Source organism: Myotis lucifugus, unplaced genomic scaffold (assembly GCF_000147115.1).
Source record: "Myotis lucifugus unplaced genomic scaffold, Myoluc2.0 scaffold_195, whole genome shotgun sequence".
Classification (NCBI taxonomy): domain Eukaryota; kingdom Metazoa; phylum Chordata; class Mammalia; order Chiroptera; family Vespertilionidae; genus Myotis; species Myotis lucifugus.
Genome location: NW_005871243.1, coordinates 1,164,931 through 1,190,061, shown reverse-complemented (window position 1 = coordinate 1,190,061; position 25,131 = coordinate 1,164,931). Strand labels below are relative to the sequence as shown.

General features: G+C 43.9%; 1 protein-coding gene across 1 annotated transcript in view; it reads right to left on the bottom strand.

Annotated features, from left to right (window-relative positions):
* Window positions 1-4,707, bottom strand: part of STAC (SH3 and cysteine rich domain) — a 97,057-nt gene extending 92,350 nt beyond the window's left edge. The window contains 1 exon segment of the mRNA XM_006097093.3: window positions 4,597-4,707. Within this exon segment, the coding sequence (XP_006097155.1) occupies window positions 4,597-4,707 (111 nt within the window).
* Between the last annotated feature and the right edge of the window lie 20,424 nt (window positions 4,708-25,131).

Below are 25,131 nucleotides of genomic sequence, written 5' to 3'. Positions count from 1 at the left end.
TGGGAAGCCCCCACATGCAAAAGTAATGCAATTATGTTCTCAGTTAATGAGACCCCAAATGCAAAAGTAATGAAATTCTGTTCTCAGCTAATGGCAGAAGAAAACACACTAGTGTGGAATATATTATTGGAAGAACTTCTAGTATAAACATGTCCTTGCACTCCAAATGGATTTTTAGATTTATTGCAATGCCATCAAAATCCTAGCAGGTGTTTTTGTGGAAATTGATTAGCTGATTCTAAAATGCACATAGAAATGCCAAAGGCCCAAAGAAACCAAAACCATTTTTGAAAAAGCAGAGCAAAGCTGGAGGACTTAATCTGCCGGATAACAAAACTTTTTCATAAAGCCTTTACATCAAGACAGGATTGCCTTGGTACAAGGATAGACAAATAGACCAATGAGGCATTACAGAAACCTCCACATAAATTGGATATGCAGTCACTTGATTTATGGCAAAGTTGGTGGTGCAGTGCAATAATGAATCTTGACCCCTACCTAACACCATACCAAGAAAACAATTCTAAATGGATTAGAGAGCTATGTTGTTAGAATTCTGTCAATAACTTGGTAGGAGAAAAGACATTCATTGAAATAAGGGACGCTGAAATGTGAATTTTTCCTTAGTATTCCATGTTCTCTGTCAAGCACTTAGAAAATAAATTAGGTTGTGGTTTTTCTGGAATAGTTAGTGGAAAGATAGATGGGAGAGGTTCATGGCTTTCAAACTCTTTCAACTCAACTAATTGGATGAAAAAAAAAACCATATGAACTACATTGCCACTTGTGCTTACAGGAATTCTCTCTGAAGAAACTGCATTGGGGTATCCAAAGTTCAAGATAGGGTTTTTAGACACGAGTATTGCCAGTAACTAGATGTGTGATCTTAGGTAAATCACCACCTCCCTCTGGGCCTGAATTTACTCGAGACAAAATAAAGGGGGATATTTAAATAAACTTCGAAGGTATAGACATTTTACTGATCTGGTATAAGCTAACAGTCTGTTCCCCGGATGATGCACATGTCCATTACTTGCACAATTTTGAATGTTCTGGTTGTTTATGGATTTTCAAAAGATCATTCATGAACCTCCAAAGAATATATTGACCCTTGAACACCTGGAACATGTGATAATGGGTTTATAAAAGGAGGGATTGCCTTTTAGAGATGTGACCTGAAATTGTTATAGATGAAATAAGTTGATGTCTGGAATTTGCTTAGCATTATCCAGTGTGTGTGTGTGTGTGTGTGTGTGTGTGTGTGTGTGTGTGTGGGAAGGGTTAATAGATGAAACAAGATGATAAACTGATAATTGATGAAGCCAGGTGATTAGGTACATGATGTTTCTTCATACTGTTTTCTTTAATTTTGTGCATGTTGATATTCTCCACCATAAAATAAATGTACATAATAAAATTATCCATCATTTAAAAATTACCTGGAATAGATGATCTTTAGTGTTTCCAATTCTGATATCCCATGATTTAGCAGCGCAAAGCATCTGCCAAGAAATGCACTTCTGGAAACATTTTATGTGCTCAGGGCATTGAATCATCATCATTCCTCTTCTATTGAACTCTCTGGACTAAAGGGTTTGTCGTGGGCCTCATTTTCCGGATGATTCTGTGATATTCCATTTAATTACTTCCACAAATATACTTTCAGGGAAAGGGCAGCAAAACCAAAATCTAGAACCTGGACAAGAATTGGTTTGTAATCATAGCATGTGATACTGTGGCTCAATTCATTTTCAAATATTTCTTAAGACAAGAAGGCCAAAATAACTGCTGTAAATGACTTTTAGTGGCATGGAAAATACTGGGTTAGGATGTTAGGTGAAATGGGAGATGTGCTGTGGTTGAGAACTCACACTCCCGACCAATGCCACCTGAGTCCCTGTCCTTGCTGTGTCACTCAACTACGAGCTCTTGAGGGTAAGTCACCTTTCTGAGCCTCCACTTCCCTACCCATGAAATGGGAATACCAGTGCAATTGCCTTCAGAGGGTAATCCTGGATAGTCACGTTGTGCCCGACATGTAGCAAGCATTGAGTAGATGCGCACCCTTGTTCTCTCAATTGGGCAAATATAAAAGAGATGAAAAAGGACATACGATATAGGTCAAACATTATCAGTAGCTGCCTGTGGGTTTTGGCCAATAGGCGATCTTATTCTTTTTTTATTTTTGCTTGGACTTTGCAAATTTCTACAAAAAGTGTTTGTTACTGTTATCATCAGAGAGAAAGGTTTCCTTAAACAGTTATTTTAAAAATGTTTCTTGAGAAAGTTGAATGCCCAGGCTTGTCCCACTTGGTGCTCAGACAAACAAAGCACTTCAGAGGAGTAAGATGGAATGATTGCTACTGCTGTGCTCACATTTTCCTCACCAGGCTCTCATCTGTCGGAAGATTCTTGCAAATGCCAGGGAGCCTTCGGATGTGGCGTGCCTGGTGTAGAATGAACGGAGGCTGCCTCTGCCCCCGTTTCTCGCCATCCTGCCTCCTCACCACACATTCCTCCACACCATGGGACCCTTAGAGACTATCACAAAGGCTGTGCCAAGGAGAATTCGTTCGGGTGCACTGTTTTGTATTCAATTTCCTGGGGTTCAGGTCCCTCCCCCACCCACCCCCTAATGCATAGCCCATCTCCACTGATTAAGAGCACCTAAGCCATGACAGCAAATTTAGGAATGTGTAAACAGACTTCAGGCGTGTTTGAGAAACACTGACGTGTACAAATCCGAAACCATAAGCCAGATAAATTGGTGGTTAATTATGGCTATTACATAGGTCGTTTTTGTGTTGCCAAAGAATTTACATTAGGATATCTATAAATAGCAAGCCCATGTGGTGTGCTTGAACCCGGCTGCTGTGTATCTAAATGCTAAGCACTTTCCAGAACTCACCTACTGCAGAGCAACAGGCCCGATTCAAAAAGTTTAATGCCGTCCTGGCCGGGTGGCTGAGTTGGTTGGAGCATGATCCCGTGCCCCCAAAGAGTTCGGACTTGATTCCCAGTCAGGGCATATACCTACCTAGGGTGTGGGTTCGATCCCCAGTTGGGGTGCCTACAGGAAGCAATGGATTGATGTTTCTCTCCTTTCCTGTCTCTAAAATTCAATAAATGCCAGCTTCGCTCTTGAGTATAGCTACATTCATTTTCAGGATTCTAGATCACCTTTGAAATGGCCACTAACCCATATCACTTAGGTGACTGATGGTCAAGGACGGACAATGAGACACCCGGACACTTCTGGGTGGAGAAGAGTGGTCCGTGTGTGAGGGTTGTGAGGCTGTCCTGGAGCGGGTCATCTGGGGCCAGAAGGATGCCACCTCCTTTTCTCAGGTGGGAGTATACCAGGGTGGCCTTCAGCTCATCTCACCTGTTCCTCACCATGACTCTGCAAAGTGAGGCTTTGCCCTTATTTCCAAGTGTTTTAGAAAAATGGACACACATGCCCCAGGTCAGACATCTAGCAGAAAAATCTACATAAAAACAAGAAGCATGCAGAGCTCTCTGTCTTGGATTACCTCCTAACTTCGGGGGCTGGGATATGTACGGTGCCCAGCGATGCTTAAACTGAAAGCCACTTAGCTGTGATTTTGCTCCTTTCATGGGTCAGTGGCTTCCAGGGGTGTGTGGGGAGGCAGAGAAGGGGGGTTCCTTGGCTTCCTCAGACCTGCCCTCCAAACTGGCACCCCTGTTTCCTTCACTCTTACACAACGACCCCCCCCCCCCCAATATGCTGGGGGAACTCACTGGGAGACCTGTATAAAGAGCCAGGAACCTTGCACTTCTAAAAAATCCATCCAACTACCAATTCTATCTTACAGTTCTCACTCCAAATGGCATCTCCCTGCCAGCGGCGGCATTTCCCTGGATCCTCTTCCAAGATTGCCAAACAGGTGCCTGGCACCCACGAGAGTTTCAGAGCAGCAGCGACAGGAGAGGTGCCGCGGGTCGGTTCTGTGTACGTGTTCGCGTAACTCAGAGAAGCAAATGAAAGTTCCGCGAGTGTTAACTTCCACCAGAGGAGCATCCCCGTTCCCGCCACCACAGCCTTTCCCACCGCCCAGTGTTCCTGAAACCCGCGGCATCCGAAGTGCGGGCTGAGCTCTGGTAAGCGGAGGGTCTCGGAGACGCTCGGGATCCAGACAACCCTTTGCTGGCCCGCAAACGCCCTCCTGGCTTTTCTGGAGGAATAGCCCTGGGCTGTCCCCTCCGCCCCCAGGAGCCGCCTAATACCCACAGGCGTTTGAGGCACAAACAGGCAAAGAACAATTAAGCTATTAGCATTCAAGAGCGCGATCTCTGACCCCGGGGTCCAGGTGAATTGCGTGAGCTCGCGGGGCAGAAGCCCAGCGAAGCCCGCGGGGTGTGAGGGCGAGGAGGCTGGATCCACAGGAACGTGGTCCAGCACCCTGAGCGGCGAGTCGAGCCAGACACTCAGGTCTCAAGGGAGGACCAGTGCTTGAAACCTGGTGGACTTAGGGGGCCCGTCTCAGCCCCCCGCGCCAGTTCAGAGGAAACCAAGGTGGACAGATAGGGGCACAAAAGGAGAGTTTGGTTCTCCCGGGGCAATGCGCGCGGTACCTTGGATTCCTGGCTGCCGGTGGATGCCGGAGAGGGCGGCTGCTCGGCGCTCGCTGCCTCCTCGGGCAGCCTGTCCACGCCGTCCTGGCGGGCGCCGCTCGGGGGGATCATCGCGGCGGCGCGGGCACGGTGCGGGGCTCCCGGAGGAACAGCGGGGCTCGCCTTCCTCCGGTGCGCCCTCCCCGCCGCGCGCTGGGTGGCTCAGCTCGGGGTTCCAGGGACTCCCATCCTCGCCGAGGCTCCGATGCGCCCTCCACCGGCCTCACCCCCGCCCTGCCCACGTCCCCCGCGCTCCCGTGGGGAGAGGAGAGCGCGCCCCGCCCCGCCCCGCCGAGCCCACAGCCACCTCGCTGGGGACCCAAAGGTGGCGACTGCCCCCGGCAGCGGGCGAGCGGGCTCCGATTCAGGCTCGATCACCCCGGAGAAGCGGGAGGCGGGGAGACGGCTCCGGGCGGGGCTGCGGGGCCAGGGCCAGTAGCAAGGGCAGGCAGGGGCGCCCGGGTGAGAGCCAATGCTGGGGGCTGGGCGTGCGCCCGCCGGGTCGGGGTGATTCTTTCGCGGGGGGTGGGAGGGGGTCAGGGAAATTCCGACCAAACCCGGGAATGCATAGAAAACCCGAGAGTGACTCAGCCAGGAGGAACCACCTGCAACAACTCCCTCATTCCTCACGCTGAGAAGCAGCCACTCAAAGGGAGGCAGTGACTTAGCCAAGTTATTTTTAGGGTTCGGTGACGGAGATCAGGGACCAAAGCTGGGGTTCCCTGGCTTGAGAGCACCAGGCTTCCCGCCATTCAGCGTGGGACTGAAGAGAGAATGAAATGCGCCTGTGGCCTCACTTGGTTGTGCTTTCTGGAGCTAAAGCCCCTTAGGCTTTTCATCTCACTGGATGCCCAGAGCCACACTCTTGGGCTAGGGTGGGTACTACTACTTCCATTTTATAGATGAGACGACTGAGGTTTTAGTGGGGCTAGAATTAGAACCCATTTTGGCTTCAAAATCCATGCTCTTTAGACTGTGGAGCTTCCAATCTCGGCCAGATCTTCATCGCTGTAGAGCAACTGGGTGTTGCCCTATAGAAATGAGTTCAGGGCTGTTCACAGATAGGCAGGCCATTCTGCCTGAACAGACTTTATGGAAACATAGACTTGGCCCCATTGGATAAAGTGGCAGAAGGATCCAGGATTTTTTAAAAAATATATATATTTTTATTGATTTTACAGAGAGGAAGGGAGAGAGACAGAGTTAAAACATCAATCAACTGCCTCCTGCAGGACCCCTACTGGGGATGTAGCCCACAGCCAAGGTACATGCCCTGCGTCTGGAATTGAACGTGGGACCCTTCAGTCTGCAGGCCGATGCTCTATCCACTGAGCCAAACCAGTTAGGGTGGATCCAGTATTTTTTGAAGATACAATCTCTACATAGGGAAAGGAAATAGATCTAGATTTTTAAAACACTTAAAAATATGCAAAAGTCCTTAATTTCCTAATAGAAAATAGTAAACTTAAGTTTAGATTTGGTCTATTAGCTGTGAATGTGTGCAAGGCCAGCCTCATGCTTGCAGCGTGTGACGTGACCCAGACTCCTGCACTTGGTTCAGTGCTCTTCTGTTGCTTCCTGAAATTTTTAATAAGTTTTGAACAAGGGGCGCTGCATTTATATTTTGCCTTGGACCCTGTGAATTACGTATCTGGTTCTGCGTGTTCGCTTTAGCTCATGCCCTTTGGAAAGAACTTATTGCTTTTTCCATCCATTGAAAACTCCTGTTCTGAGTGACAGCCTCTCACTGGACATTTGGCACTCAGAGAGCTCTAGATACCACGGTATCCCGTCGCCTCTCATTTGATCAGGCCAGGATGGCTAACCCAATAACCATGGCTTTATCCTCCTCAGAACACAATTCCTGATTGTTCCACAGAGACAATTTCTGACAGCTAACGTCACAACAGCAGCAAACAGAGCACACAATGACAGAGCAGCACTGTCAACACAACTTTCTCAAGCATCTCTTCTGTACCAGGCATTGTGCTAGAAACGAACAGCAGAGAGAAAACATAGATTAAGTCTGTTCTCCTGGAACTTAGAGCCCAGTGAGAGAGATAGGAATTAATTAATGCACACACACACACACACACACACAGGCACACACACACGCACGCATTTCCCATGAACTGTGATAAGGAAAAGTATAGGACTTGAATGAATATATACAGATATGAAGCCTGATCTAATGCGAGGAAGTGAAATCCCCAGGGTCTATGGGCAATTCCAGCCTTGATGGCTTACAACATGGGCTTACAACAAGGAATTTTTCATCCTTGGATTTTATTTTACTTTTGTAAGAACTGAAGAGCAGCTGTAAGAGGGAAAGGGATTTATGTGAAAGAAACACAGGAGCAAAGTCTTGATCAGTTCTGGAAACTACAGGTAGTTCCAGTTTCCTAAGAGAGGTAGCTATTATTCATCAGACCAAGGATTTCTGTTACTAGTTAACACGTCTTATTGTCTTATTCTTCAAAACACATCTCCAAACATTTTTTTTACTCTTGAAAAATCTCCTTCCTTGACCCCGTTAATCTGATTTAAAGTCCCAAACCATGTTCTCATGGCAACCTCTCCTAAGTAATCAATGGTGAAGCTGCCTGTCCTCCCGCTGGGCTCCGAGCTGCACGAGGGCAGGGACCATGTCGTGTTCATCTTGTTTCCTCAGCCCCTGGCACAGTGTTTGTTAATGAGATGTGAAAGGAGATTGCCCTGGTAGCCCCCTGAGCCTTAACGTAGCCTCGGCATCAGTTACTCCGAGTGCCCTCCGTGCACTGAATGGAGAAAGACACTGGATGTTTCTACAAAGCAGTGAGATTTAAAATTACACAAGCTCCTTGATAGTAAGGATTTTGTCTTGATTGGATTGAGAGGATCTTAGACTGAGAGTCATGGCTGTCTGTGAATGTGCGGTTCATTGGTTTGCATGAAAGTAAAGGGTCACAGCTCATCTCTGGAAATAGGCGTGGAAGTGGACAGGGCGCTGCGTTGTCTGAGTCTGTGGGTGGAGGGCTGATGGCAGAAATGGATGGCACTCTATTTGAGTAGGATGCCTTGAGGCTTGGGTCATATGCACTGCTGCTTTGGGACTAGATGGCGATGCTGAATCTAAGTCCTGGAGGGATGAGTGTCCTCCCACGTTGTCATGAAAACCAACCCTGACCTGGTACTAAGGGGGCATTGATATACTGATAGTAACGCCCAGAGGACAGACAGTGGAGAGGACTGTTGTCCTTCATGTATTGGAGGTCAGTGGATGGGAGGCCAGCAAAGTGATTCCCAGGGGACACCTGATAAAACACACCTATGAGCAGAAGTGTACTTTTTCATGGCCCCCTGTGAGATCCCCCTCAGGACTCCCACTTATACTGGGGGTGAGACCTCACAGAAGACTGGAGGTCCTGCATGAGCAGCTGGAGTGATGTTTTAGCGATGATGGTCGAGCTTACTTCTACCATAGGCTGGTGAAGCTTGGGGAAATTCAAGTTGCAAAGAATTATCCTAAGTCTCCAGTTTGTATCAGGACCCTGTGATTTTTGTAGCTTCCTTTTATGGTCCATTTATTTCACTTTGGTTGCTGGTTAAATATCAAGTATGTGGCGTGCAGAAATTTATCTTCACAAACTTGAATTGGAAACTCCCACTCCTGGTTCATTTACTCATTCATTCATTTGCAAAAAGGGCAAAGCCTTCCTCCTGGTCGCATACACCTGCGTTCGCAGTAACGCTGCTCAACAGAACAGTGCATCATGCTTTCAACCTTCTCTCATTGCTTTGCTCCAAATCCGGATAAGAGTTGCTCATCACTTTTGGTTCTTTGTTTTAGTAATTAGCATTTAACTTTACATACCCTCTCCTATGAGTTCAGGGTAATAGTTTAAGAGGCACAAGATCCAGCCCGCCCTGGCCTTTTTGCCCCTCAAAAATGCCAGGTCTGTTCGCTCTCCCAGCTTTGATGCGTGTGGCCATTCCCTGCATCTGAGCATCCCACCGTGATTCCCATGGCCAGCTCGTGGTGTTGGGCCTCAGTGCCTACCATCTGAAAACATCCTGTTTTTCTTTTCTTCTTTGGTGTCTTTTATTCCCAAACATCAACTTGGCAAGGCACCATGCTATTAGACCCATTTTGTAGATGAAGTCATCGGAAATCTGAGAAGCTGTATGACTTCCCTAATGGGATATGGTAAGTGCAGAGTAGAGAGTACAGCCTCTAGGTTCAGACTCTAAACCTCAGGCTCCTCTCAGTGTAAGCAGACGTTGTATAAGAGGTCTGTACAGCCCTGGTTGGTTTGGCTCAGTGAACGTCAGCCTGCGGCGGACTGAAGGGTCGGTTCCTGGTCAGGGCACATGCCTGGGTTGTGGGCTCGATCCCCAGTGGGGGGCATGCAGGAGGCAGCCGATCTATGATTCTCTCTCATCATGGATGTTTCTCTCTCTCTCTCCCTCTCCCTTCCTCTCTGAAATCAATAACAATATATTTTTTAAAAGTCTGTACAGCATGATTTGAGGGCACAGGCAGGGGAAGGATGAAGTCCACCAAGTGGAAAGGATGTTGGAGAAGGTTCCAGTGGAATTGGAAGGTGACTACAATTTTCCCTGGAAGAAATCTTGAGCAGATTATACAGTATCAGCAGAGACATAGAAGTGTGCTCGTGCAGGGGATGTTCAGGTTTGGTTCTTAGAACACCATGGTTTCTTGTTTTTCTTTAAATTGACTTTTAGAGAGAGAGGAAGGGAGAGGGAGATAGAGAGGAAAAAAAATCAATGTGAGAGTGAAACAATAATCGCTGCCTCCTGCATGCCCCCTACGAGGGAATCGAGTAGGTGTCCTGACCCGGAATCAAACAGGCAACCTTTCGGTGCATGGGACAACGCCCAACCAACTGAGCCACATCAGCCAGGGCTGTTTTCTTTTCTTTGTAACTTTTACTGATAAGTAAACAATGCTTAAACAAACAAACAACAACAGCAACAAAGGGAAATCCTGGAGCTGGAGAAATTCTTTGAGTAATAATTTTAGGTAAGTTTACAAATGGCTGTTGAGGAGAGCTGGATCTCTGTCAGCCTGGGAAAGACAGTTTTGGTTAGTAACAGAGGGAGGGGGAAAAGCATCATAAGGATTCCTGGAGGTTTAAATGGGTCACGGATTATGAAAGGGCCAGCATGCAGAGAGTCTAACACATAGACTCTTCATTCCTGGCAGCCAGGCACGGAGAGCTCTGGTTCCCTGAGAGGCAGGGACCCATTCTGTGTAGAGGGCCCCAACATTCAAAGACATGTGTCACCTGCCCATTTACAATCTCTAAAGGATTATGAGCTTTCAACTTGCTCATCATTATGTACCTTAAACGACATCCCTGAAAGTGAGTAGTAAGACTTTCAAAACAGAGAACAGGAACTCGAGCCAAAACGGGGAATAGCTCCTGCTCTTTATCTAAAAAGCTTTGCACTTACTTTGAAATGTGTTCCAAAAGCTTGGAGAGTCGTGCCGGGGGCCAGTGAATCTCAAAAATTCTCTTTCCACTGTTTTCCAGGGAGGGTTCATCGCTGCTTTGTCCTGCTTTCTGTAACCCTCTGTGTTCCTCCAATGACTTGGCAGCCCTGGGCCATCCATTAGGCCCTTGACAAGGGGCCTGGAAAAGATGACTCAGGCCTTAAGCCTCAAATGCCATGTTCTTCCCTCCATGGCTGAGGACAACTTACCCAGAAAGCCTGGACTTAGGAAACATACCTGTTTCATCTGTCTTTATTATTGCAGAGTTGGCCGGAAAATGGGGATTTTCTCTCTTCCGTTCACAATGATAACTTACCAGGGTATATAGTGGGAGACAGTATCAATGCGGTTGCTATTCAGACAGACCAGAGGTGCTTGTTGATGGCATCTTTGTCCCCTGTTTTCTCCCTGAAATGCAAGCTGCCACAATGCCCAAGTCTACCAAGCAGTGGTCTAATACTTTGAGGAAGCCATCTAGTGAGTCACCATGGAGTGTTGCTTCTACCTTCTGTGTGGTGGTAGTGGTGGGGGGCGGGGGGGGGTAAGGAGTTATTATTCAGCTTAAGATAGTTGAGAACATTACAAAATAAGTAGAGATGTCTAAATAATTGAAGTCCTTATTTTATCAACAGCTGCTGAGACCTACTAGGTACCAGGTACTTTAGAAGTCTAGGAATATAGAGAGAAATATGCAGATTCTCTGAACCAAAAGAAAATCCAGCTTAACAAGGCAGACTCAGGGACAAATAGTAATCACTGAGGAGCTAGGGGAAGATTCACCTAAGGGAAAAACGTTTAAAAAAATTTCAGAGAGGGAGAGAGATATAGAAACATCAATAATGAGAGAGAATCATTGATCAGCTACCTCCTGCATGCCCCCTACTGGAGATCAAGCTGAAACCTGGGCATGTGCCCTGACCAGGCATTGAACCCTGACCTCCTGGTTTATAGGTTGAGGCTCAACACTGAGTCACACTGGCCAGGCACCAAAGGAAAACGATTAATATTGACAGGTCAGTAGCAGTTTTCCAGAAGGAGAAGAAGAAGGTCATTCTGGGCATCTTAAGAGAAGCATACCTCTCTGCTTATATTTCCCGAGTTTGTTTATTTTATTATTGTTATTTTGGGGGTAGTGAAGGGACCTGGAATTGTCATCATCATTGCTTGCAAATTCCCTTTCTCATTTTAATTCATTTTATTAATTGTCCTGAAAATAACCCAATTCCCACTCAAAATTCCCTTCATTCCATGACACCCCCTATAATGTTTTACAAATATATGTCTTACACATGTAGGAATATTTGTATGGATCTGTGGAAAATATTTGAAGTTCATTAGTGTGTTTTAAATTGCATAAAACATTGTGCTGTAGCATATTTCCTCCTAACTTATTTCAGGAAAACAGAGTGTTTAAACTACATTAAAAGTAAACTATGCAGAGATCATTGAAAATGGATGAAGACGTGTGCTGTGGAATGTATTCTCTTTTGTTGCTGTGGAGAATTGGACTGTCCGAGTCTGCCGTGATGTCTTTAATCCACTGGGTGGTGATGGATTGGCAGGTTGTTTTCAGTTTTCGCCTGTCATGACCAATGCTGCTTTGGCTATTCTCAAACATGACTTTTGGTGCTCATGCATAAGCATGGATTACGACTGCCGGTTGTTTTTTTTCCTGCAATGGACACTGCATTAGTTCTAATGTTATCTCTGTGGCTTTATCTGCATTTCCCTGATGACCACCAACGTTGAGCGCGTTCAGGTGATTTAACTCCTCTGAAAACAAAAATCGAACTTTTTAGATGATCTGAGTGGTTAATCTACTTCTGAGTACATGAACAATTTTGATTTTTACTGCATTTGTTTTCTTGTAATACTGAGAACTCCCAGATTCCTGCATCTATCTTAAACATCCGTACGAACCTGGAGCAGCCATTCCTCTGTTTACATAGTTTTTTCCCCCCCTATTTTCTACTGTTTCTTCTTTCTTCTTGGGACTTACTTTCCCCTGATTCCACATCACACAGTCCCAAACTTTTGGAGTTCGAAACGATCTTAGGAAGGTAATCTGTCCATGAGGAAAGTGAGCAGGTGGTTCACCTCTCCAAGGTCATCCAACCCTCTAGCGCAGTCTTCCCACTCAGTGACATCCCTGTTTTTGTTTTTAAACATTCTCTTCTTTTTTTTAAAATATATTTTATTGATTTTTTACAGAGAGGAAGGGAGAGAGATAGAGAGTTAGAAACATCAATGAGAGAGAAACATCGATCAGCTGCCTCCTGCACACCTCCTCCTGGGGATGTGCCCGCAACCCAGGTACATGCCCTTCACCGGAATCGAACCTGGGACCTTTCAGTCCGCAGGCCGACGCTCTATCCACTGAGCCAAACCAGTTACGGCTAAACATTCTCTTCTTAATAGCCAGCCTTTACCTCCTCAACCTTCAGGCTTCCATTATCTATAATAATAAAAGCGTAATATGCTCATTAGACCAGACATCCTTCCGGATGACCTTCCGGACAAAGCCAGGGCTGCGAGGGAAGCCGGTGCCGGCAGCAGGGGGATGGAAAGCCTACTCTTGCATGAATTTCATGCGTCAGGCCTCTAGTAAGAAATAAAGGAAAGAAGGACCATGACACAAAGCATCTGCTGAGAAGGGGGAAAGTTAAGAAAGGCTGCTTTTTGTGGGTTTTGGGAGAAAAAAAATTTAAAACTACATATGGTTCTTGCTTCAAAAAATTTCCACACAGTCCCAGACTATACTAGTATAGAGTATCATATAATAGTGTTTGGTCCCAGACAACTTGATAGGTGATCCCTCAGTGTTGTCAACCTCTGTCTTCGATGAGGGTCCTACTACCTTGACTATCGTGGCCTGTCCAAAACTGCGGTCTGAGCCATACTATCTCAATCACAGGACACATTCAACAAGGGTCAAACGCTCTAGCCAACTTCAACAAGCATGTACTGAGCGCTGATTGCGTGCCAGCCACTGTGTTATGTGCTTTGACGTGCCTTGTCTTGCTCAGGTCTGGGAGGTAATATTATACTTTGCAGATGAGGAACCTGTGGCCCAGAGAGCTGACACATCTTGCCCAAGAGCACAGAGCTATTAAGTGAAGGCATTCTGATTACAGAGCCACACTCTTGTGCGTTATACCGCCTCCAAATTGAACACCCTACTAGGATTCAAAATACAAGTGTGAGATTCAGAAGTGTCCTTTTTAAAAAATATTTTTATTGATTTCAGAGAGGAAGGGAGAGGGCGAGAGAGATAGAAACATCATTTATGAGAGAAAATCATCGATTGGCTGCCTCCTGCAAGCCCCACGCTGGGATGGAGCCCGCAACCTGGGCATGTGCCTTGACCGGGAATTGAGCTGTGACCTCCTGGTTCATAGGTCAACGCTCAACCATTGAGCTATGCTGGCCAGGCATTCAAAAGTATCCTTAGGACTTAGGTACCGTATCTTTTATTTCTAGGCACATGTAATTCAAACAGAGGGCATAAATCAGTTCAAACAAATGGAGGAACTGATGCTCTGAACATAAACAAGGCTCTTATTGAAAGCTCCCTCATTAATTGTCTTTGTGATTGGAAATTTGGTTTTGTAGCCCTTGCGTATGGTCTTAGAGACATTCATGTTTCAAGTTCGGATAGAACTTAGACTAAGGATATGACAATGCTGTTGCCCACCAGGAAACTGCTATTTGTAAATGCATTACTAAAGGTTCTTTTGATAATTGTATTTGGAGGATCAACCTGCTATCTTGAGCAAAGTTTTGCATTTCAAGATTACTACAATGAAGGGGAGCACTGAGGGTCGGTGGAGCCCAGTTCAAAGCTGTGAAATATTAGCATATCACTAATTTTAAAAAGGGGAAAACATTCAAAATGTAAAGATTATACAGTAATTTGCAGCTACTTTAAATTGACATCAATTTCTGACTTCAGTGGGACTGTAAACACTCATGTCTATTAGATGTTACTTGAAGTTACTTAAAATTAAATCTACATTATTGAAAAGGGAACATTCACATAGTTTCCTAATTGTGTTCCATTAGGACAGAATTTTAATTTTTAGAAAATTAATTCTGTTAGCCTTGATGTTTCAGATAGAGAAGTGGAAAGAATCGAACCACTTAGCACTTAATTTTTTCAGAAGGCCATTAGCAAACCCACATCTTCTTCCTGTGATGTAGTCAAGTATGATTTTCCTCCTCATGGGAGATGAATCAGGAAGATATCATGTTCCACTGAAGTCACAGAAAACAGAAAATTCAGCTGCTCAGACTTTGTTGTGCAGAGGCAATGGTTAAGAAAAAAAGTTGAATTTAGGAAAAAGAAAACCTACAGAAACATAGCATTTCACCAAATAGCATTTAATATGAAATATCCAAATAAACTGAAAAAAAACCCCAAAACAACAACACCCCACTGTTTACTTTTAGAACATGTCCCAGGAAATGTTATGGCTCTCATAGTTACAGCACATATAGCATCCCATTGGGCCACTTCTGAGCTCTGGAAAAATGAAATTCTGGACATAAGGATGCAATCATACTATTAGTCACCAGCTAGTGTTGGCACTATAAGTATTTTTCATGCATCATCTATTTAATACTCTCAGCAACCTAGGAGACAATGACTATGATTATCTCCATGTTACAGACGAGGAGACCAAAGTTTAAAGAGGTGAAGTGAATTATCCAGAGCCACAGAGTGTAGCTGTTAGATTTTGCTCTATAACAAACCATGTTCCAATTGCTTAGGACAGCAACCACTCTTCCTCTTTGAAATCTGTAGCAATCAGGGTGGGCTCAGCTGGGCAGTTCCACGCCTAGTCTCTCTAGCCTCATTGACACGACTGAGGTCAGCTGCTAGCTCTCGCAGTCCCTTCCTTACCCAACAGCAGGCGAATGGCTGTGCACATGATGGTCTCAGTGTTCCCAGCACCCAAAGAGAGGACAAGCCACATGCTCAAGTGCTTGTCAAGCTTCTGCTTGTGTCACAAAGCAAATGACATGGCAAAGCCAGATGCAATGAGTAAAGACATGAACTCTACCTACTGATTGGGAAGGGCAGTAGAAAGATCTGGGCCAGTTCCCATTGGGAAGGGCAGCAGAAAGATTTGGGCTGCTTTTTAAAATCCACCATAGTAAGTGACAGAGCCAGGCTTTGAACACTGATTCCAAAGCCCTTGTCCCCAATTCTGATTCTATAGTGCCCCTCAAAACTAGATCCCTATAGTTTTCAAGGATACGGTCCCATTCTTTGGTGGGACCTTTGCCTTCTCTTTGTGTTATAAGCCCATGCTCTCTTCCCGCTCCTACAAAAATCAGTTCTCTCTGTGCACCTAGGTTGTATACATTCATTCACTGAAACATGTATCCCATTATAATGAAGCATTTATCGTAATACAGTGTCCACTCTCTAGACCAGGCAGGGATTATGTCTGATTATTAGCTATAGCCCTGATGGTTTTCATTTTTCCATGTTCCCTTTCAGTCCTTATCCGTATACATAGGTAGTTTTTTCCTGTTTTCAATCATAGTCAAGAACGTTTTTAACATTTTCACTTCGTGTTATACCTTGAAAAATATGTCAATCATCTGACTTTTAAAGGTTCAGGTAACAACAGTGAGGTAGGGCACCAGTGTTTTCACCTACAGTAAGTTACATAGTTCCTGATGTTTACATATGGTTGCAAGTTTTTATATATATGCATCTTTTGTTTAGCACAGTAATCTTGGGAGATTATAATAATAAAATATGAATGATTATAAATAACATTTTGAGAGCTGACTATGTGCCCAGCCTGGTCTAAACATTATTATCCCTATTTGACTCCCATGGGAACCAAGTGGCTTACTCAGTCTCACAAGTCCAGTAAAATGCTGAAGTGAGCCTAACAGTCCAGATCTTCCAGCTGTCGCTCCTTTCTTTTTTCCACTTTACCACCCGCTTCCAGAAAACCACAATTGGGTCCCAGTCCCTTTGCGGCATACATTTCCATTGGGCATGTGTGTGCTGCCAGGTGGCTTTCTGTTTCATTGATTCATGTGCATGCTTTTAAATTTGCTTTGGCTTGGGCACAACCTCTCATGTTGGCAGGATCGGCTGGTATAACCTGTAGGCATTTATTGTAGACATTTATCGTCTCGAAGCTCCTATATAAACCTGATCCCAGTTTTTAAATATATTTTATTGATTTTTTACAGAGAGAAAGGGAGATACAGAGTTAGAAACATCCATGAGAGAAACATCGATCAGCTGCCTCCTGCACATCTCCTACTGGGGATGTGCCCGCAACCAAGGTACATGCCCTTGACCTGAATTGAACCTGGGACCTTTCTGTCCGCAGGCCAACGCTCTATCCACTGAGCCAAACCGGTTTCGGCCTGACCCCAGTTTTTAAACAGCGAGCAGGGAAAACAAGCAGGACAGCAGAAAATCCAAGAGGAACTTCTACCCTTCACTTTCAAGATGAATGCGTTCTCTGTCGGTGTCATTTCTGTGAGTACATATTTCTTTTCCCTGGAGCACAGGGAATCCAAGTATTGCCAGCTCAGATGTTCTTTCATATGCAGTCATTTGATCTGGCATTATTAAAACCGCACAAATCCAAGCATTTGCCGCTTTTGATGAAAAGGTTCTAGATAGGGATTTAGAGTTGAGCCAGCAGTTACCATAAAGCCAGAGATAATGGCTGTGGCATGGCAAAATAACGCGGCAGATCTACTCACTGCCTTAGGTCTGCTTCCTTTTGGTCAAATCAGGACCTTCAGGGAGATGTTCTTTATTTAACTATTCTACCTGCATCCTTTCTGCATTATGATTCTGTTGCTGTTTCCTGATGCATTCACCCACCTACAACTACCTACTTTGTCAATTGTATAGTTGGAATTTTAAAAATTCCGTATCATCACAAAGATATTTCCAGGAGAGCATCCTATGTGTCCATTTTTCTTGCTAAAACAACCACATCAAAGTGCTACTAGAGTTCTTAAAACCTTTTCTGTGTGGGTGCCTGAATTCTGTTATGTATTCACTGAACACATAAATATTAGACTTGCTAAAATTATAAACACGGTGACTAATGCCTAGAGGAAGATATAGAAAATAGCCTAAATGCAAAAAGTAGACAGAACTTCTAAAACTGAAACCAAATGCTGACAAGTATTCAGCCTTGTAATTCCCATTTTATGATCCTCGGAGCGTGTCAGTTTTAGAGTTTATCTTTTGTTTGTAGGACCAGGAGATCAAAAGGGATTGTACTATGAAGTTCATTAGGCATTTTAAGCTTATCAATTTGGAAAAAACATACATGACATAATTGTGTTCTAGCAATAGAACACAATATATTGAGATGACACATTTTTAGGTAAGAATGTTCTTAATATCGTTAATAAGCAATTAATTTATGTTTCAAACATGTTAGTTTTTATATATTCTTTGGGTTTAAACTCACCAGAAATTCTGTAATCCAGGCACTAGGAATTCCATTCTAAAGCTTAGGAAGTTCAGATTTAGTGAGCAACTGAAACATTGTTCTCAGAGTTGATATCAAAGAGCAACTCAATTTTCTACTACTAATTAGAATACAGAAAACAACCACTTGCTTAGCTGGCTGATCATATTTCATTTTCTTGGGTATATTTTTCAAGATTTTCCTCCTTCTCTCCCTCTCTCCCTGCTCCGCTTCTTTTATCCTTCCTTCTTGTTTGCATAAGCACAAATAAGATATAAAACATAAATATTAATTACAAACACTCATGCACAAATGATTCAGTTAAAAATAGAATACTATCCACACCTTCACCGTCTCCCCATCAACCTACAGCTATGGCTTCATGGGGAGTTTCCTAGGACCAATTAACAGAGGAAATAAGTGGTGTGTCTTAGTCTGTTTGGGATGCTGTAAAATACCAGAGACCAGGTGGCTTGAAAACAGACATTTATTCCTCACGGTTCCGGAGCTGGTTTCTGAGAGGGCTCTGACCTAATTGGCTTTGCTCCATGGTGATGTGACAGCTCCTGTGATCTCATGTTCTCCCTGTGTTGGAATTTGGAACTTTTAGAGATAAGAGGAAATGCTGGATGTGTTGGGACAAAAAAGGTGAGCTAATGGGTGTGTCTGTTTGAGTCCCTGATGGGTTTAGGCATAGGTGTGAGTCTCCATCCTCATAGAACTTATCCTATATAATATGCTAATTAGACCGAACAGCAGAAGGTCATCCAGATGAAGCCAGTCACTGCAAGGGCCGAGCCCCTTGCACGAATTTCGTGCATCGGGCCTCTAGTAATCTAATAAAGACACTGTACGGGAAAGAAAGCAACTTTATTTCATTATCCTTTCAGCTGTTTTATATACATTTGCTCAAGTAATTCTCCTAACAGTTCAATGAAGAAGTTGTTTTACCTCCACGGATGAAGGAAGTGAGGCTCAGAAAGGTTAATGGAAAATTTTAGCCTCTTTCCCAAAGTCTTACCACCAGAGCGTACCGAACCCTAGTTATAATGAGGCTCACTTGCCCAGCAGTAAGCCGAGATTTATTGAGCACATACTATAAGCCAGGCATTGTTTTCAGAACTTCACATACATTTACTAATTTATTCCTTCCTAAAGCCCTGTGAGGTAGGTATAAGTATTAAAATCATTTTACAGCTAAGGAAATTAGGCACAGAAAGGTAGAGTTCCCAAGTGGTCTCATAGGCAAGAAGTGGTGGGCCAGGGTTCGAGTCCATTCAGTTGAAGTCCAGAGCTCACGTGCCTATCCATCATTCCACAGTGTCACGTCTAGCCCCAGTTGAAGGCTGTTCTTGATCTTGTGGGTCAACTCCAAGAAACACATGAGAGAAGCCAACTGACACCTGGAGAAGTGGTCTGCGTGGTGCTGGCCAAAGGGTCTGCCTCCTGCCAAGTCAGATGCTGGGCAATCCTGCGTATGGTTGTTCCTAGCGTTTGCTTACATAGGGGAGGGATGTTCTCTGGTTCTGGAGGGAGCAGCAACAGCTGAGGCCCTCACTTTGCATCAGAACCTTGCACAAAATAGAACATTGCCTCCAGCTCTCCCAGAAAGACCTCACCCTCTAAGCTTATTTTTCAGAATCTGGCTAGAGCAGATTTTGTGCCTTGCTTCCACCTCCACCCCTAAAAGCCACTGAGATATGGAAATGTTGAATTTTTCTCTGAATCTCAACTACCCCCATTCCTACATAGAGTATTTTATTTCAAGCAACATGAGACAGTTCAATTAAGGAAGGTAGTTAGAGCAGAGAAAAAGAGAAGGATGAAAGGAGTGATATAGCAAAATGTTAAAATGAATAGTATTGTTATTTCTCAGATGGCATAGTTGTCTACCTGAAAAGCACAAGAGAACCAACTTGAAGACTATTAAAACTCATTAGAGAGTACAACTGGGTGGTTGGTTAGAAAATTAAAGTGGAAATGGCAGTAGCTTTCCTCTCTACTTGTAATAAATGAGAAATATAATGCAAACAAGGTCTCATTTAAACAAGAATACTTTTTAAAAATCTTAAGAAATAGGCTTTATAAAATTATGCAGAACATATGCAGCATGTCCCCAAAAAATGTATACACACTTTGAATCATAATTAATTCCAATGGTTAAATCTGAAAAGAAAGAATCATTAATTGAGCTATCAACTGCTAAGTGTGCATATATTTTTTGGGACACCCTATATATAATAAATGAAATAAAATAATAACAAAAGCTACTACATGCCTGATGCACACACTAGGCTCTTAATCCATAATTGTCAAACCAGTAAATGGAAAGCAAAACTCAAGATTTTTAAAAATATATTTTAATGAATTCAGAGAGGAAGGGAGAGGGAGAGAGAAATAGAAACATCGATGATGAGAGAGAATCATGGATCGGCTGCCTTCAGCAGACCCTCTGGGGATTGAACCCACAACCCGGGCATGTTCCCTGACAGGGAATCGAACTATGACCTCTTAGCTCATAGGTCGCTGCAGCCAGGCAAAACTTGAGATTTTAACAGATGGTCAGAGGTATCTTGTTTCTGGATGGGAAGGCCTATTACCAAATAGATATTGAGTGCCACCAAGATAATTATCAATTTTATTTCCCTTAGTCTTATGCTTGAGATTTGGGCAAGTTTGAACCCGGACAAGTCAATGAACTCTCCCATGTTTTCATTTCCTCATCTTTAGAATTTAACTCATCCCATGAAGTGGTCAAAATGGCTTAATAAGTTGTCTTTGAAAGATGTTTTTATAATGTGACAGGTTATACACGGACCCTTTGGAAGGAGAAGTCAGACCTGTCAGTAGACTCATGCTACTGAAAGGGCTCACTTGGACAGGGTCAACACTGACAGCTTATTATTTAACGACGGGGACCCGGGCACTTCTCGGGCATGGCAGGCAGGTTCCACATCCGAGCAGGCAGCCACGAAGCCAGGTTTCAGGCTCAGGCTCTTGACACTGCTCAGAGTGACCTGAATATGACATGTCACTCAATTTGAGGACTCAATTTGAGGACTGCCTCTAGGATCTTTGTGCTCTGAGGTAAGGACTTCTTCAGCCTCTACAGAATCAACTGCAGACTACTCTCCAGCTGACTTGCCTACCATAAACGTCAAAAGGGGATTATGATCCCCACCAAGTTACTGGGTTTAGCAGAAAGCTTAGGGGAGTATAATTATGTGGGCAGAAATTTTTAACCTGAAACAGGAGAAAAATGGGCAGAAGAATTTGATAGTCTCATGCAGGGGTTCTGATTGGGGTTTACATGGCACCTAAACGATGCTCACCCCACCTCCTGTCCTAATTTGTGGCCTTTGAGATTGCTGAGGTGAACACTTCATTGGAATCTGTTGTGAAAAAGCAGCCACCCCTGAAAACACACACACACACACACACACACACACACACACACACACACACACGGAGCACATCAAATGCAGGAGTGTTCCAAATTAGTCTTGAAGCTCAAAGCTCATCATGTAAATCGCCTTGGTAGGACCACCTAGCAGTGATTCTCAACCTTCCTCATGCCGCGACCCTTTAATACAGTTCCTCATGTTGTGGTGACCCCCAACCATCAAATTATTTTCGTTGCTACTTCATAACTGTAATGTTGCTACTGTTATGAATCATAATGTAAATATCTGATATGCAGGATGTATTCTCATTGTTCGCGACCCACAGGTTGAGAACCGCTGAAGGGAGCTTTCTTTGGCAAGTCTATTTTTAGCTCAGAGCCTGAGAACAACAAAGACCCAGCAAAAACACGGCTCCTGCTTGACAAATGATGGAATGCACATACACTGGGGTGGGCTTGCCTTCCGTTTTCTCCAGCACCGGCTTGTAAGGGTGAAGATGGAACCTAAGGATTAAGGGTGTCAGGAAAAGACCGTGTCACCTTGTGTCTTTCATGCTTGTGATCCCAGTTTTTCTTCATTTTTTTCTTTTTCTGGCAGATTTTTCTATCTGAAGGGATTGAACAGGAGTGGGCAACTTCTTAGCTGCAGCACTTTCTTTCAAGCACAGCACACCCACCCCGACCTCTATCTGCATTGCAGCTGCCCTGTTCTGTGCCTTAGCTGCTCTCCTCTTCAGCAGGTGACGGGCAACGGCTTCTCCAGGCCCTTAACCCTTCCCGTGACCACCTCTCCTCCTACCTTCTATCCCCATCAAAGGAAAGAAAGGAAGAAAAAGAAAAGAATGTAGCACACCAACTCTAGCTTGCACCGTTAAAGTCAACTCCCAGATGGTTTCTCTTTCTATTGTTCTGCCCATTCTTCTGAAAACTGCTGAAGGGATATTTCCAAAACAAGCTGATCATGAGTCCCTTGCAAGTTTATAGGCTCCAGGAAGGAAGCAATCATCTTTGTGACCCTGGCTCTGGAGCCAGTCCCTGGCTCATAGGGGCTGCTGAACAAATGTTTGCTTGATTGGGATAGACCTGAACATCTGTCATTCATTAACGTGCATGACAAAGCTTTCTCCTGAGAGTCAGTGGAACTCTGTGTGTGAGCACCCCCTCACACACACCCCTCCCCAAACATCCACAGGCTGTATGACTTCCCAGTGAGTCCATAAAACGCTTTGTTCTACAAATGTTTCCCAGGCAAGGAGTTTAATTACCTACCAAGTCTTAAAACAAGTGGGAAGAAGCAAGCTGGGAAGCTGTTGAGTTCTGTGTGAAAGCTTTTCACCAACCTGTGAAAGATGCTAAACAGCCCATTCCTCAAAGGTGTGCTTTTAAGAGTTGTTCTTAAATTGCTGTTATTAGACATTTCATGACAAATAAAACAGCAATTTCACATAGTTCAATATAATATTTACTGAGAACCTACTATGTGCCAGGCTTGCAAAGAATATCATGGAGAGTAGGCAGACTCAGTCCCTGCCTTTATAGGCTTTATAAGACTCACATATAACATGTGCACTGGGCTTTGTGAACAATAAATGTCAGGTGCTATAGAAATAAATGATGGAGGGGGTAGAGAAGGGAGCCTTGTGGCAGAATCTGCTACTTTTTTTTTTGCCAAAATTTAAATTCTCCTCCTTTTCCTGGGAAGACAGCTAGAATATATTTCCCAGTCTCCCTTGCATGGCCATATGACTGACATTTAGATAATGGAATGCGAATAGATGTGATAAGTGTCAATTTTCGGTTTGACCCATAAAATCTTCCATATGGGCTCCTCCATAGTCTTGCCCTACTCCAGCTGACCAGGAAGGATATAATCATGGTAACCTTAAAAGCCATGTGCTGAAGAGGTTGGATACCACCTCAGTCTTTGTCCTTGAATTTTCCCGCCTTGGACTGCTACACGAGTGAAACACACACTTCTATTATGTTTGAGTTATTTTTGTGTTGCAATCTATTTGTTACAGCAGCTAGCTTTACCCTAACTAATACAGAGGAGGCCTGGTGGAAGCAGCACTTGAACTGAGACCTGAAATCTGAGTTAACTTTGTCAAAGCAATGCTTGAAAGGGAAAGTTTGCACTTAGAAAGGAAAGCTGAGACTTACAGGATCTTTTAATCATGTTAAGAATATGATTAAATAAGATATGAGGATCTATATATATAAAAGGCTAATATGCAAAGGGTCCCCTTGGGAGTTCGACTGGGAGAACGGGAGTTCGATCACTTGCTATGATGTGCACTGACCACCAGGGGGTGGCGCGGAACATGGCAGGTGACTCACAGCGGCGGGGTGCTGAGGGAGTGAGGAAAGGAGGAGGCAGGGAGGCGTAGCGAGGTGGGAAACCTGATCGGCCCTGATTGCTGGCCAGGCCTAGGGACCCTACCCATGCATGAATTTCATGCACTGGGTCTCTAGTCTTATATAAAACATGAAAAGAAAATATGGGGCTTTTTTTTTTTTCTGGGGGAAATCAAAGAATTTTTGAAGAATTAGAACCAGGGAATGACCTGATTACATAGAGCGATATGTAAGCCCTTTGGGTAAGATTTCCCTCAGTGGCTGTGGTCCTTCACGCTTGCTCTTGCCCATTTTTCCCTAACCCTGGAAAATGAGTGTGCTTTGTGAAAATCAAACACAGTTAAATTACTTTCTCCTCCTGCACCAGATCCTCCTCTCTCAGACCTTGCAGCCTGGGATTTGTGAGATTTTAGAGCAAAAAATAAGGTTTATAAGCCTTTTGAGTAGGAGTTACTTCTCCAGACACAGAGGAGCAAGCCTAAGAAGGCAGAGATAGGAAGATTACCTTTGCTGTTTCTCTCGCAGTCTTCTTCATAGAGCATATTTCCCCACTTTAAATGCCTAGTACAGGGAGACACTGTGTATTTATTCATCTATTTATATAACAAATATTTGGTGAGTGTCTACTCTGTGCCAAGAACAATTTTAGGCGCTAGAAACGATATATCAATGAATATGACTGGCAAAGTTTATGCTTTGTGAATCTTAATGTATGAGATGGACAATAAAAAAAATCATGTAATCATGCAAGTCAGTATAAATTTTATGGAAAACAATAAAACTAGGAAGCAACCCAAGAGGGACTGCTATTTTATATAGATTTGCAGGGAAGACTTTTCTGTGGAATTAACACTTGACCCAGGACTTGAATGAAATGAGAAAGTAAGCCCTAATACTACCTGGAGGGACAGTCTTCCAAGATGAGGGAGAAGCAAACATGAAATTCCCTAGGATTGGAGTGTATTGGCATACAATGATTAAAGAGGTAAAGGAAGGTATTTAAATAGAAAATATCAATAACAAGATAGAAATCATATTAAGGAACAAATGGACTTTCTTTTTTTCTTTCTTTTTTTTAAAAATATATTTTATTGATTTTTTACAGAGAGGAAGGGAGAGGGACAGAGAGTTAGAAACATCGATGAGAGAGAAACATCAATCAGCTGCCTCCTGCGCACTCCCCACTGGGGATGTGCCCGCAACCAAGGTACATGCCCTTGACTGGAATCGAACCTGGGACCCTTGAGTCCGCAGGCCGACGCTCTATCCACTGAGCCAAACCGGTCAGGGCAGAAATGGACTTTCTTGAGTTGAAAAGTAGACTAAATGAAATAAAAAATTTACTAGAGGGGCTTCATTGTAGTTTAAACTGGCAGAAGAAAGAACCAGCAGAATTGAAGCTAGATCAAGAGAATTCATATGACCTGAAGAAAGAGAGAAACGTAATGAAGAACAGAGTCTCCGAGAAATGTTGGAGTGTTAAGTGTGTTAACATTCATGTAATGAAAATACCAGAAAGAGAGGAAAGGGAGAGAGAAAGGAGCAGAAAAATATTGACCAAACCATCGATGAAAACCTCTCAAATTTATTGACAAACACTAACCTACACATCCAGGAAGCTCAATAAACTTCAAGTAGAATTAATGTGCAAAGAGATCCACAAATAAACTCATCATAGCAAAAATGCTAAAAGGCAAAGACAAGGAGAAAATCTGGAGAACCAGCAGGAGGAACATGACTGATCTTTGACAAGGGAACCCCGGTAAGATTAA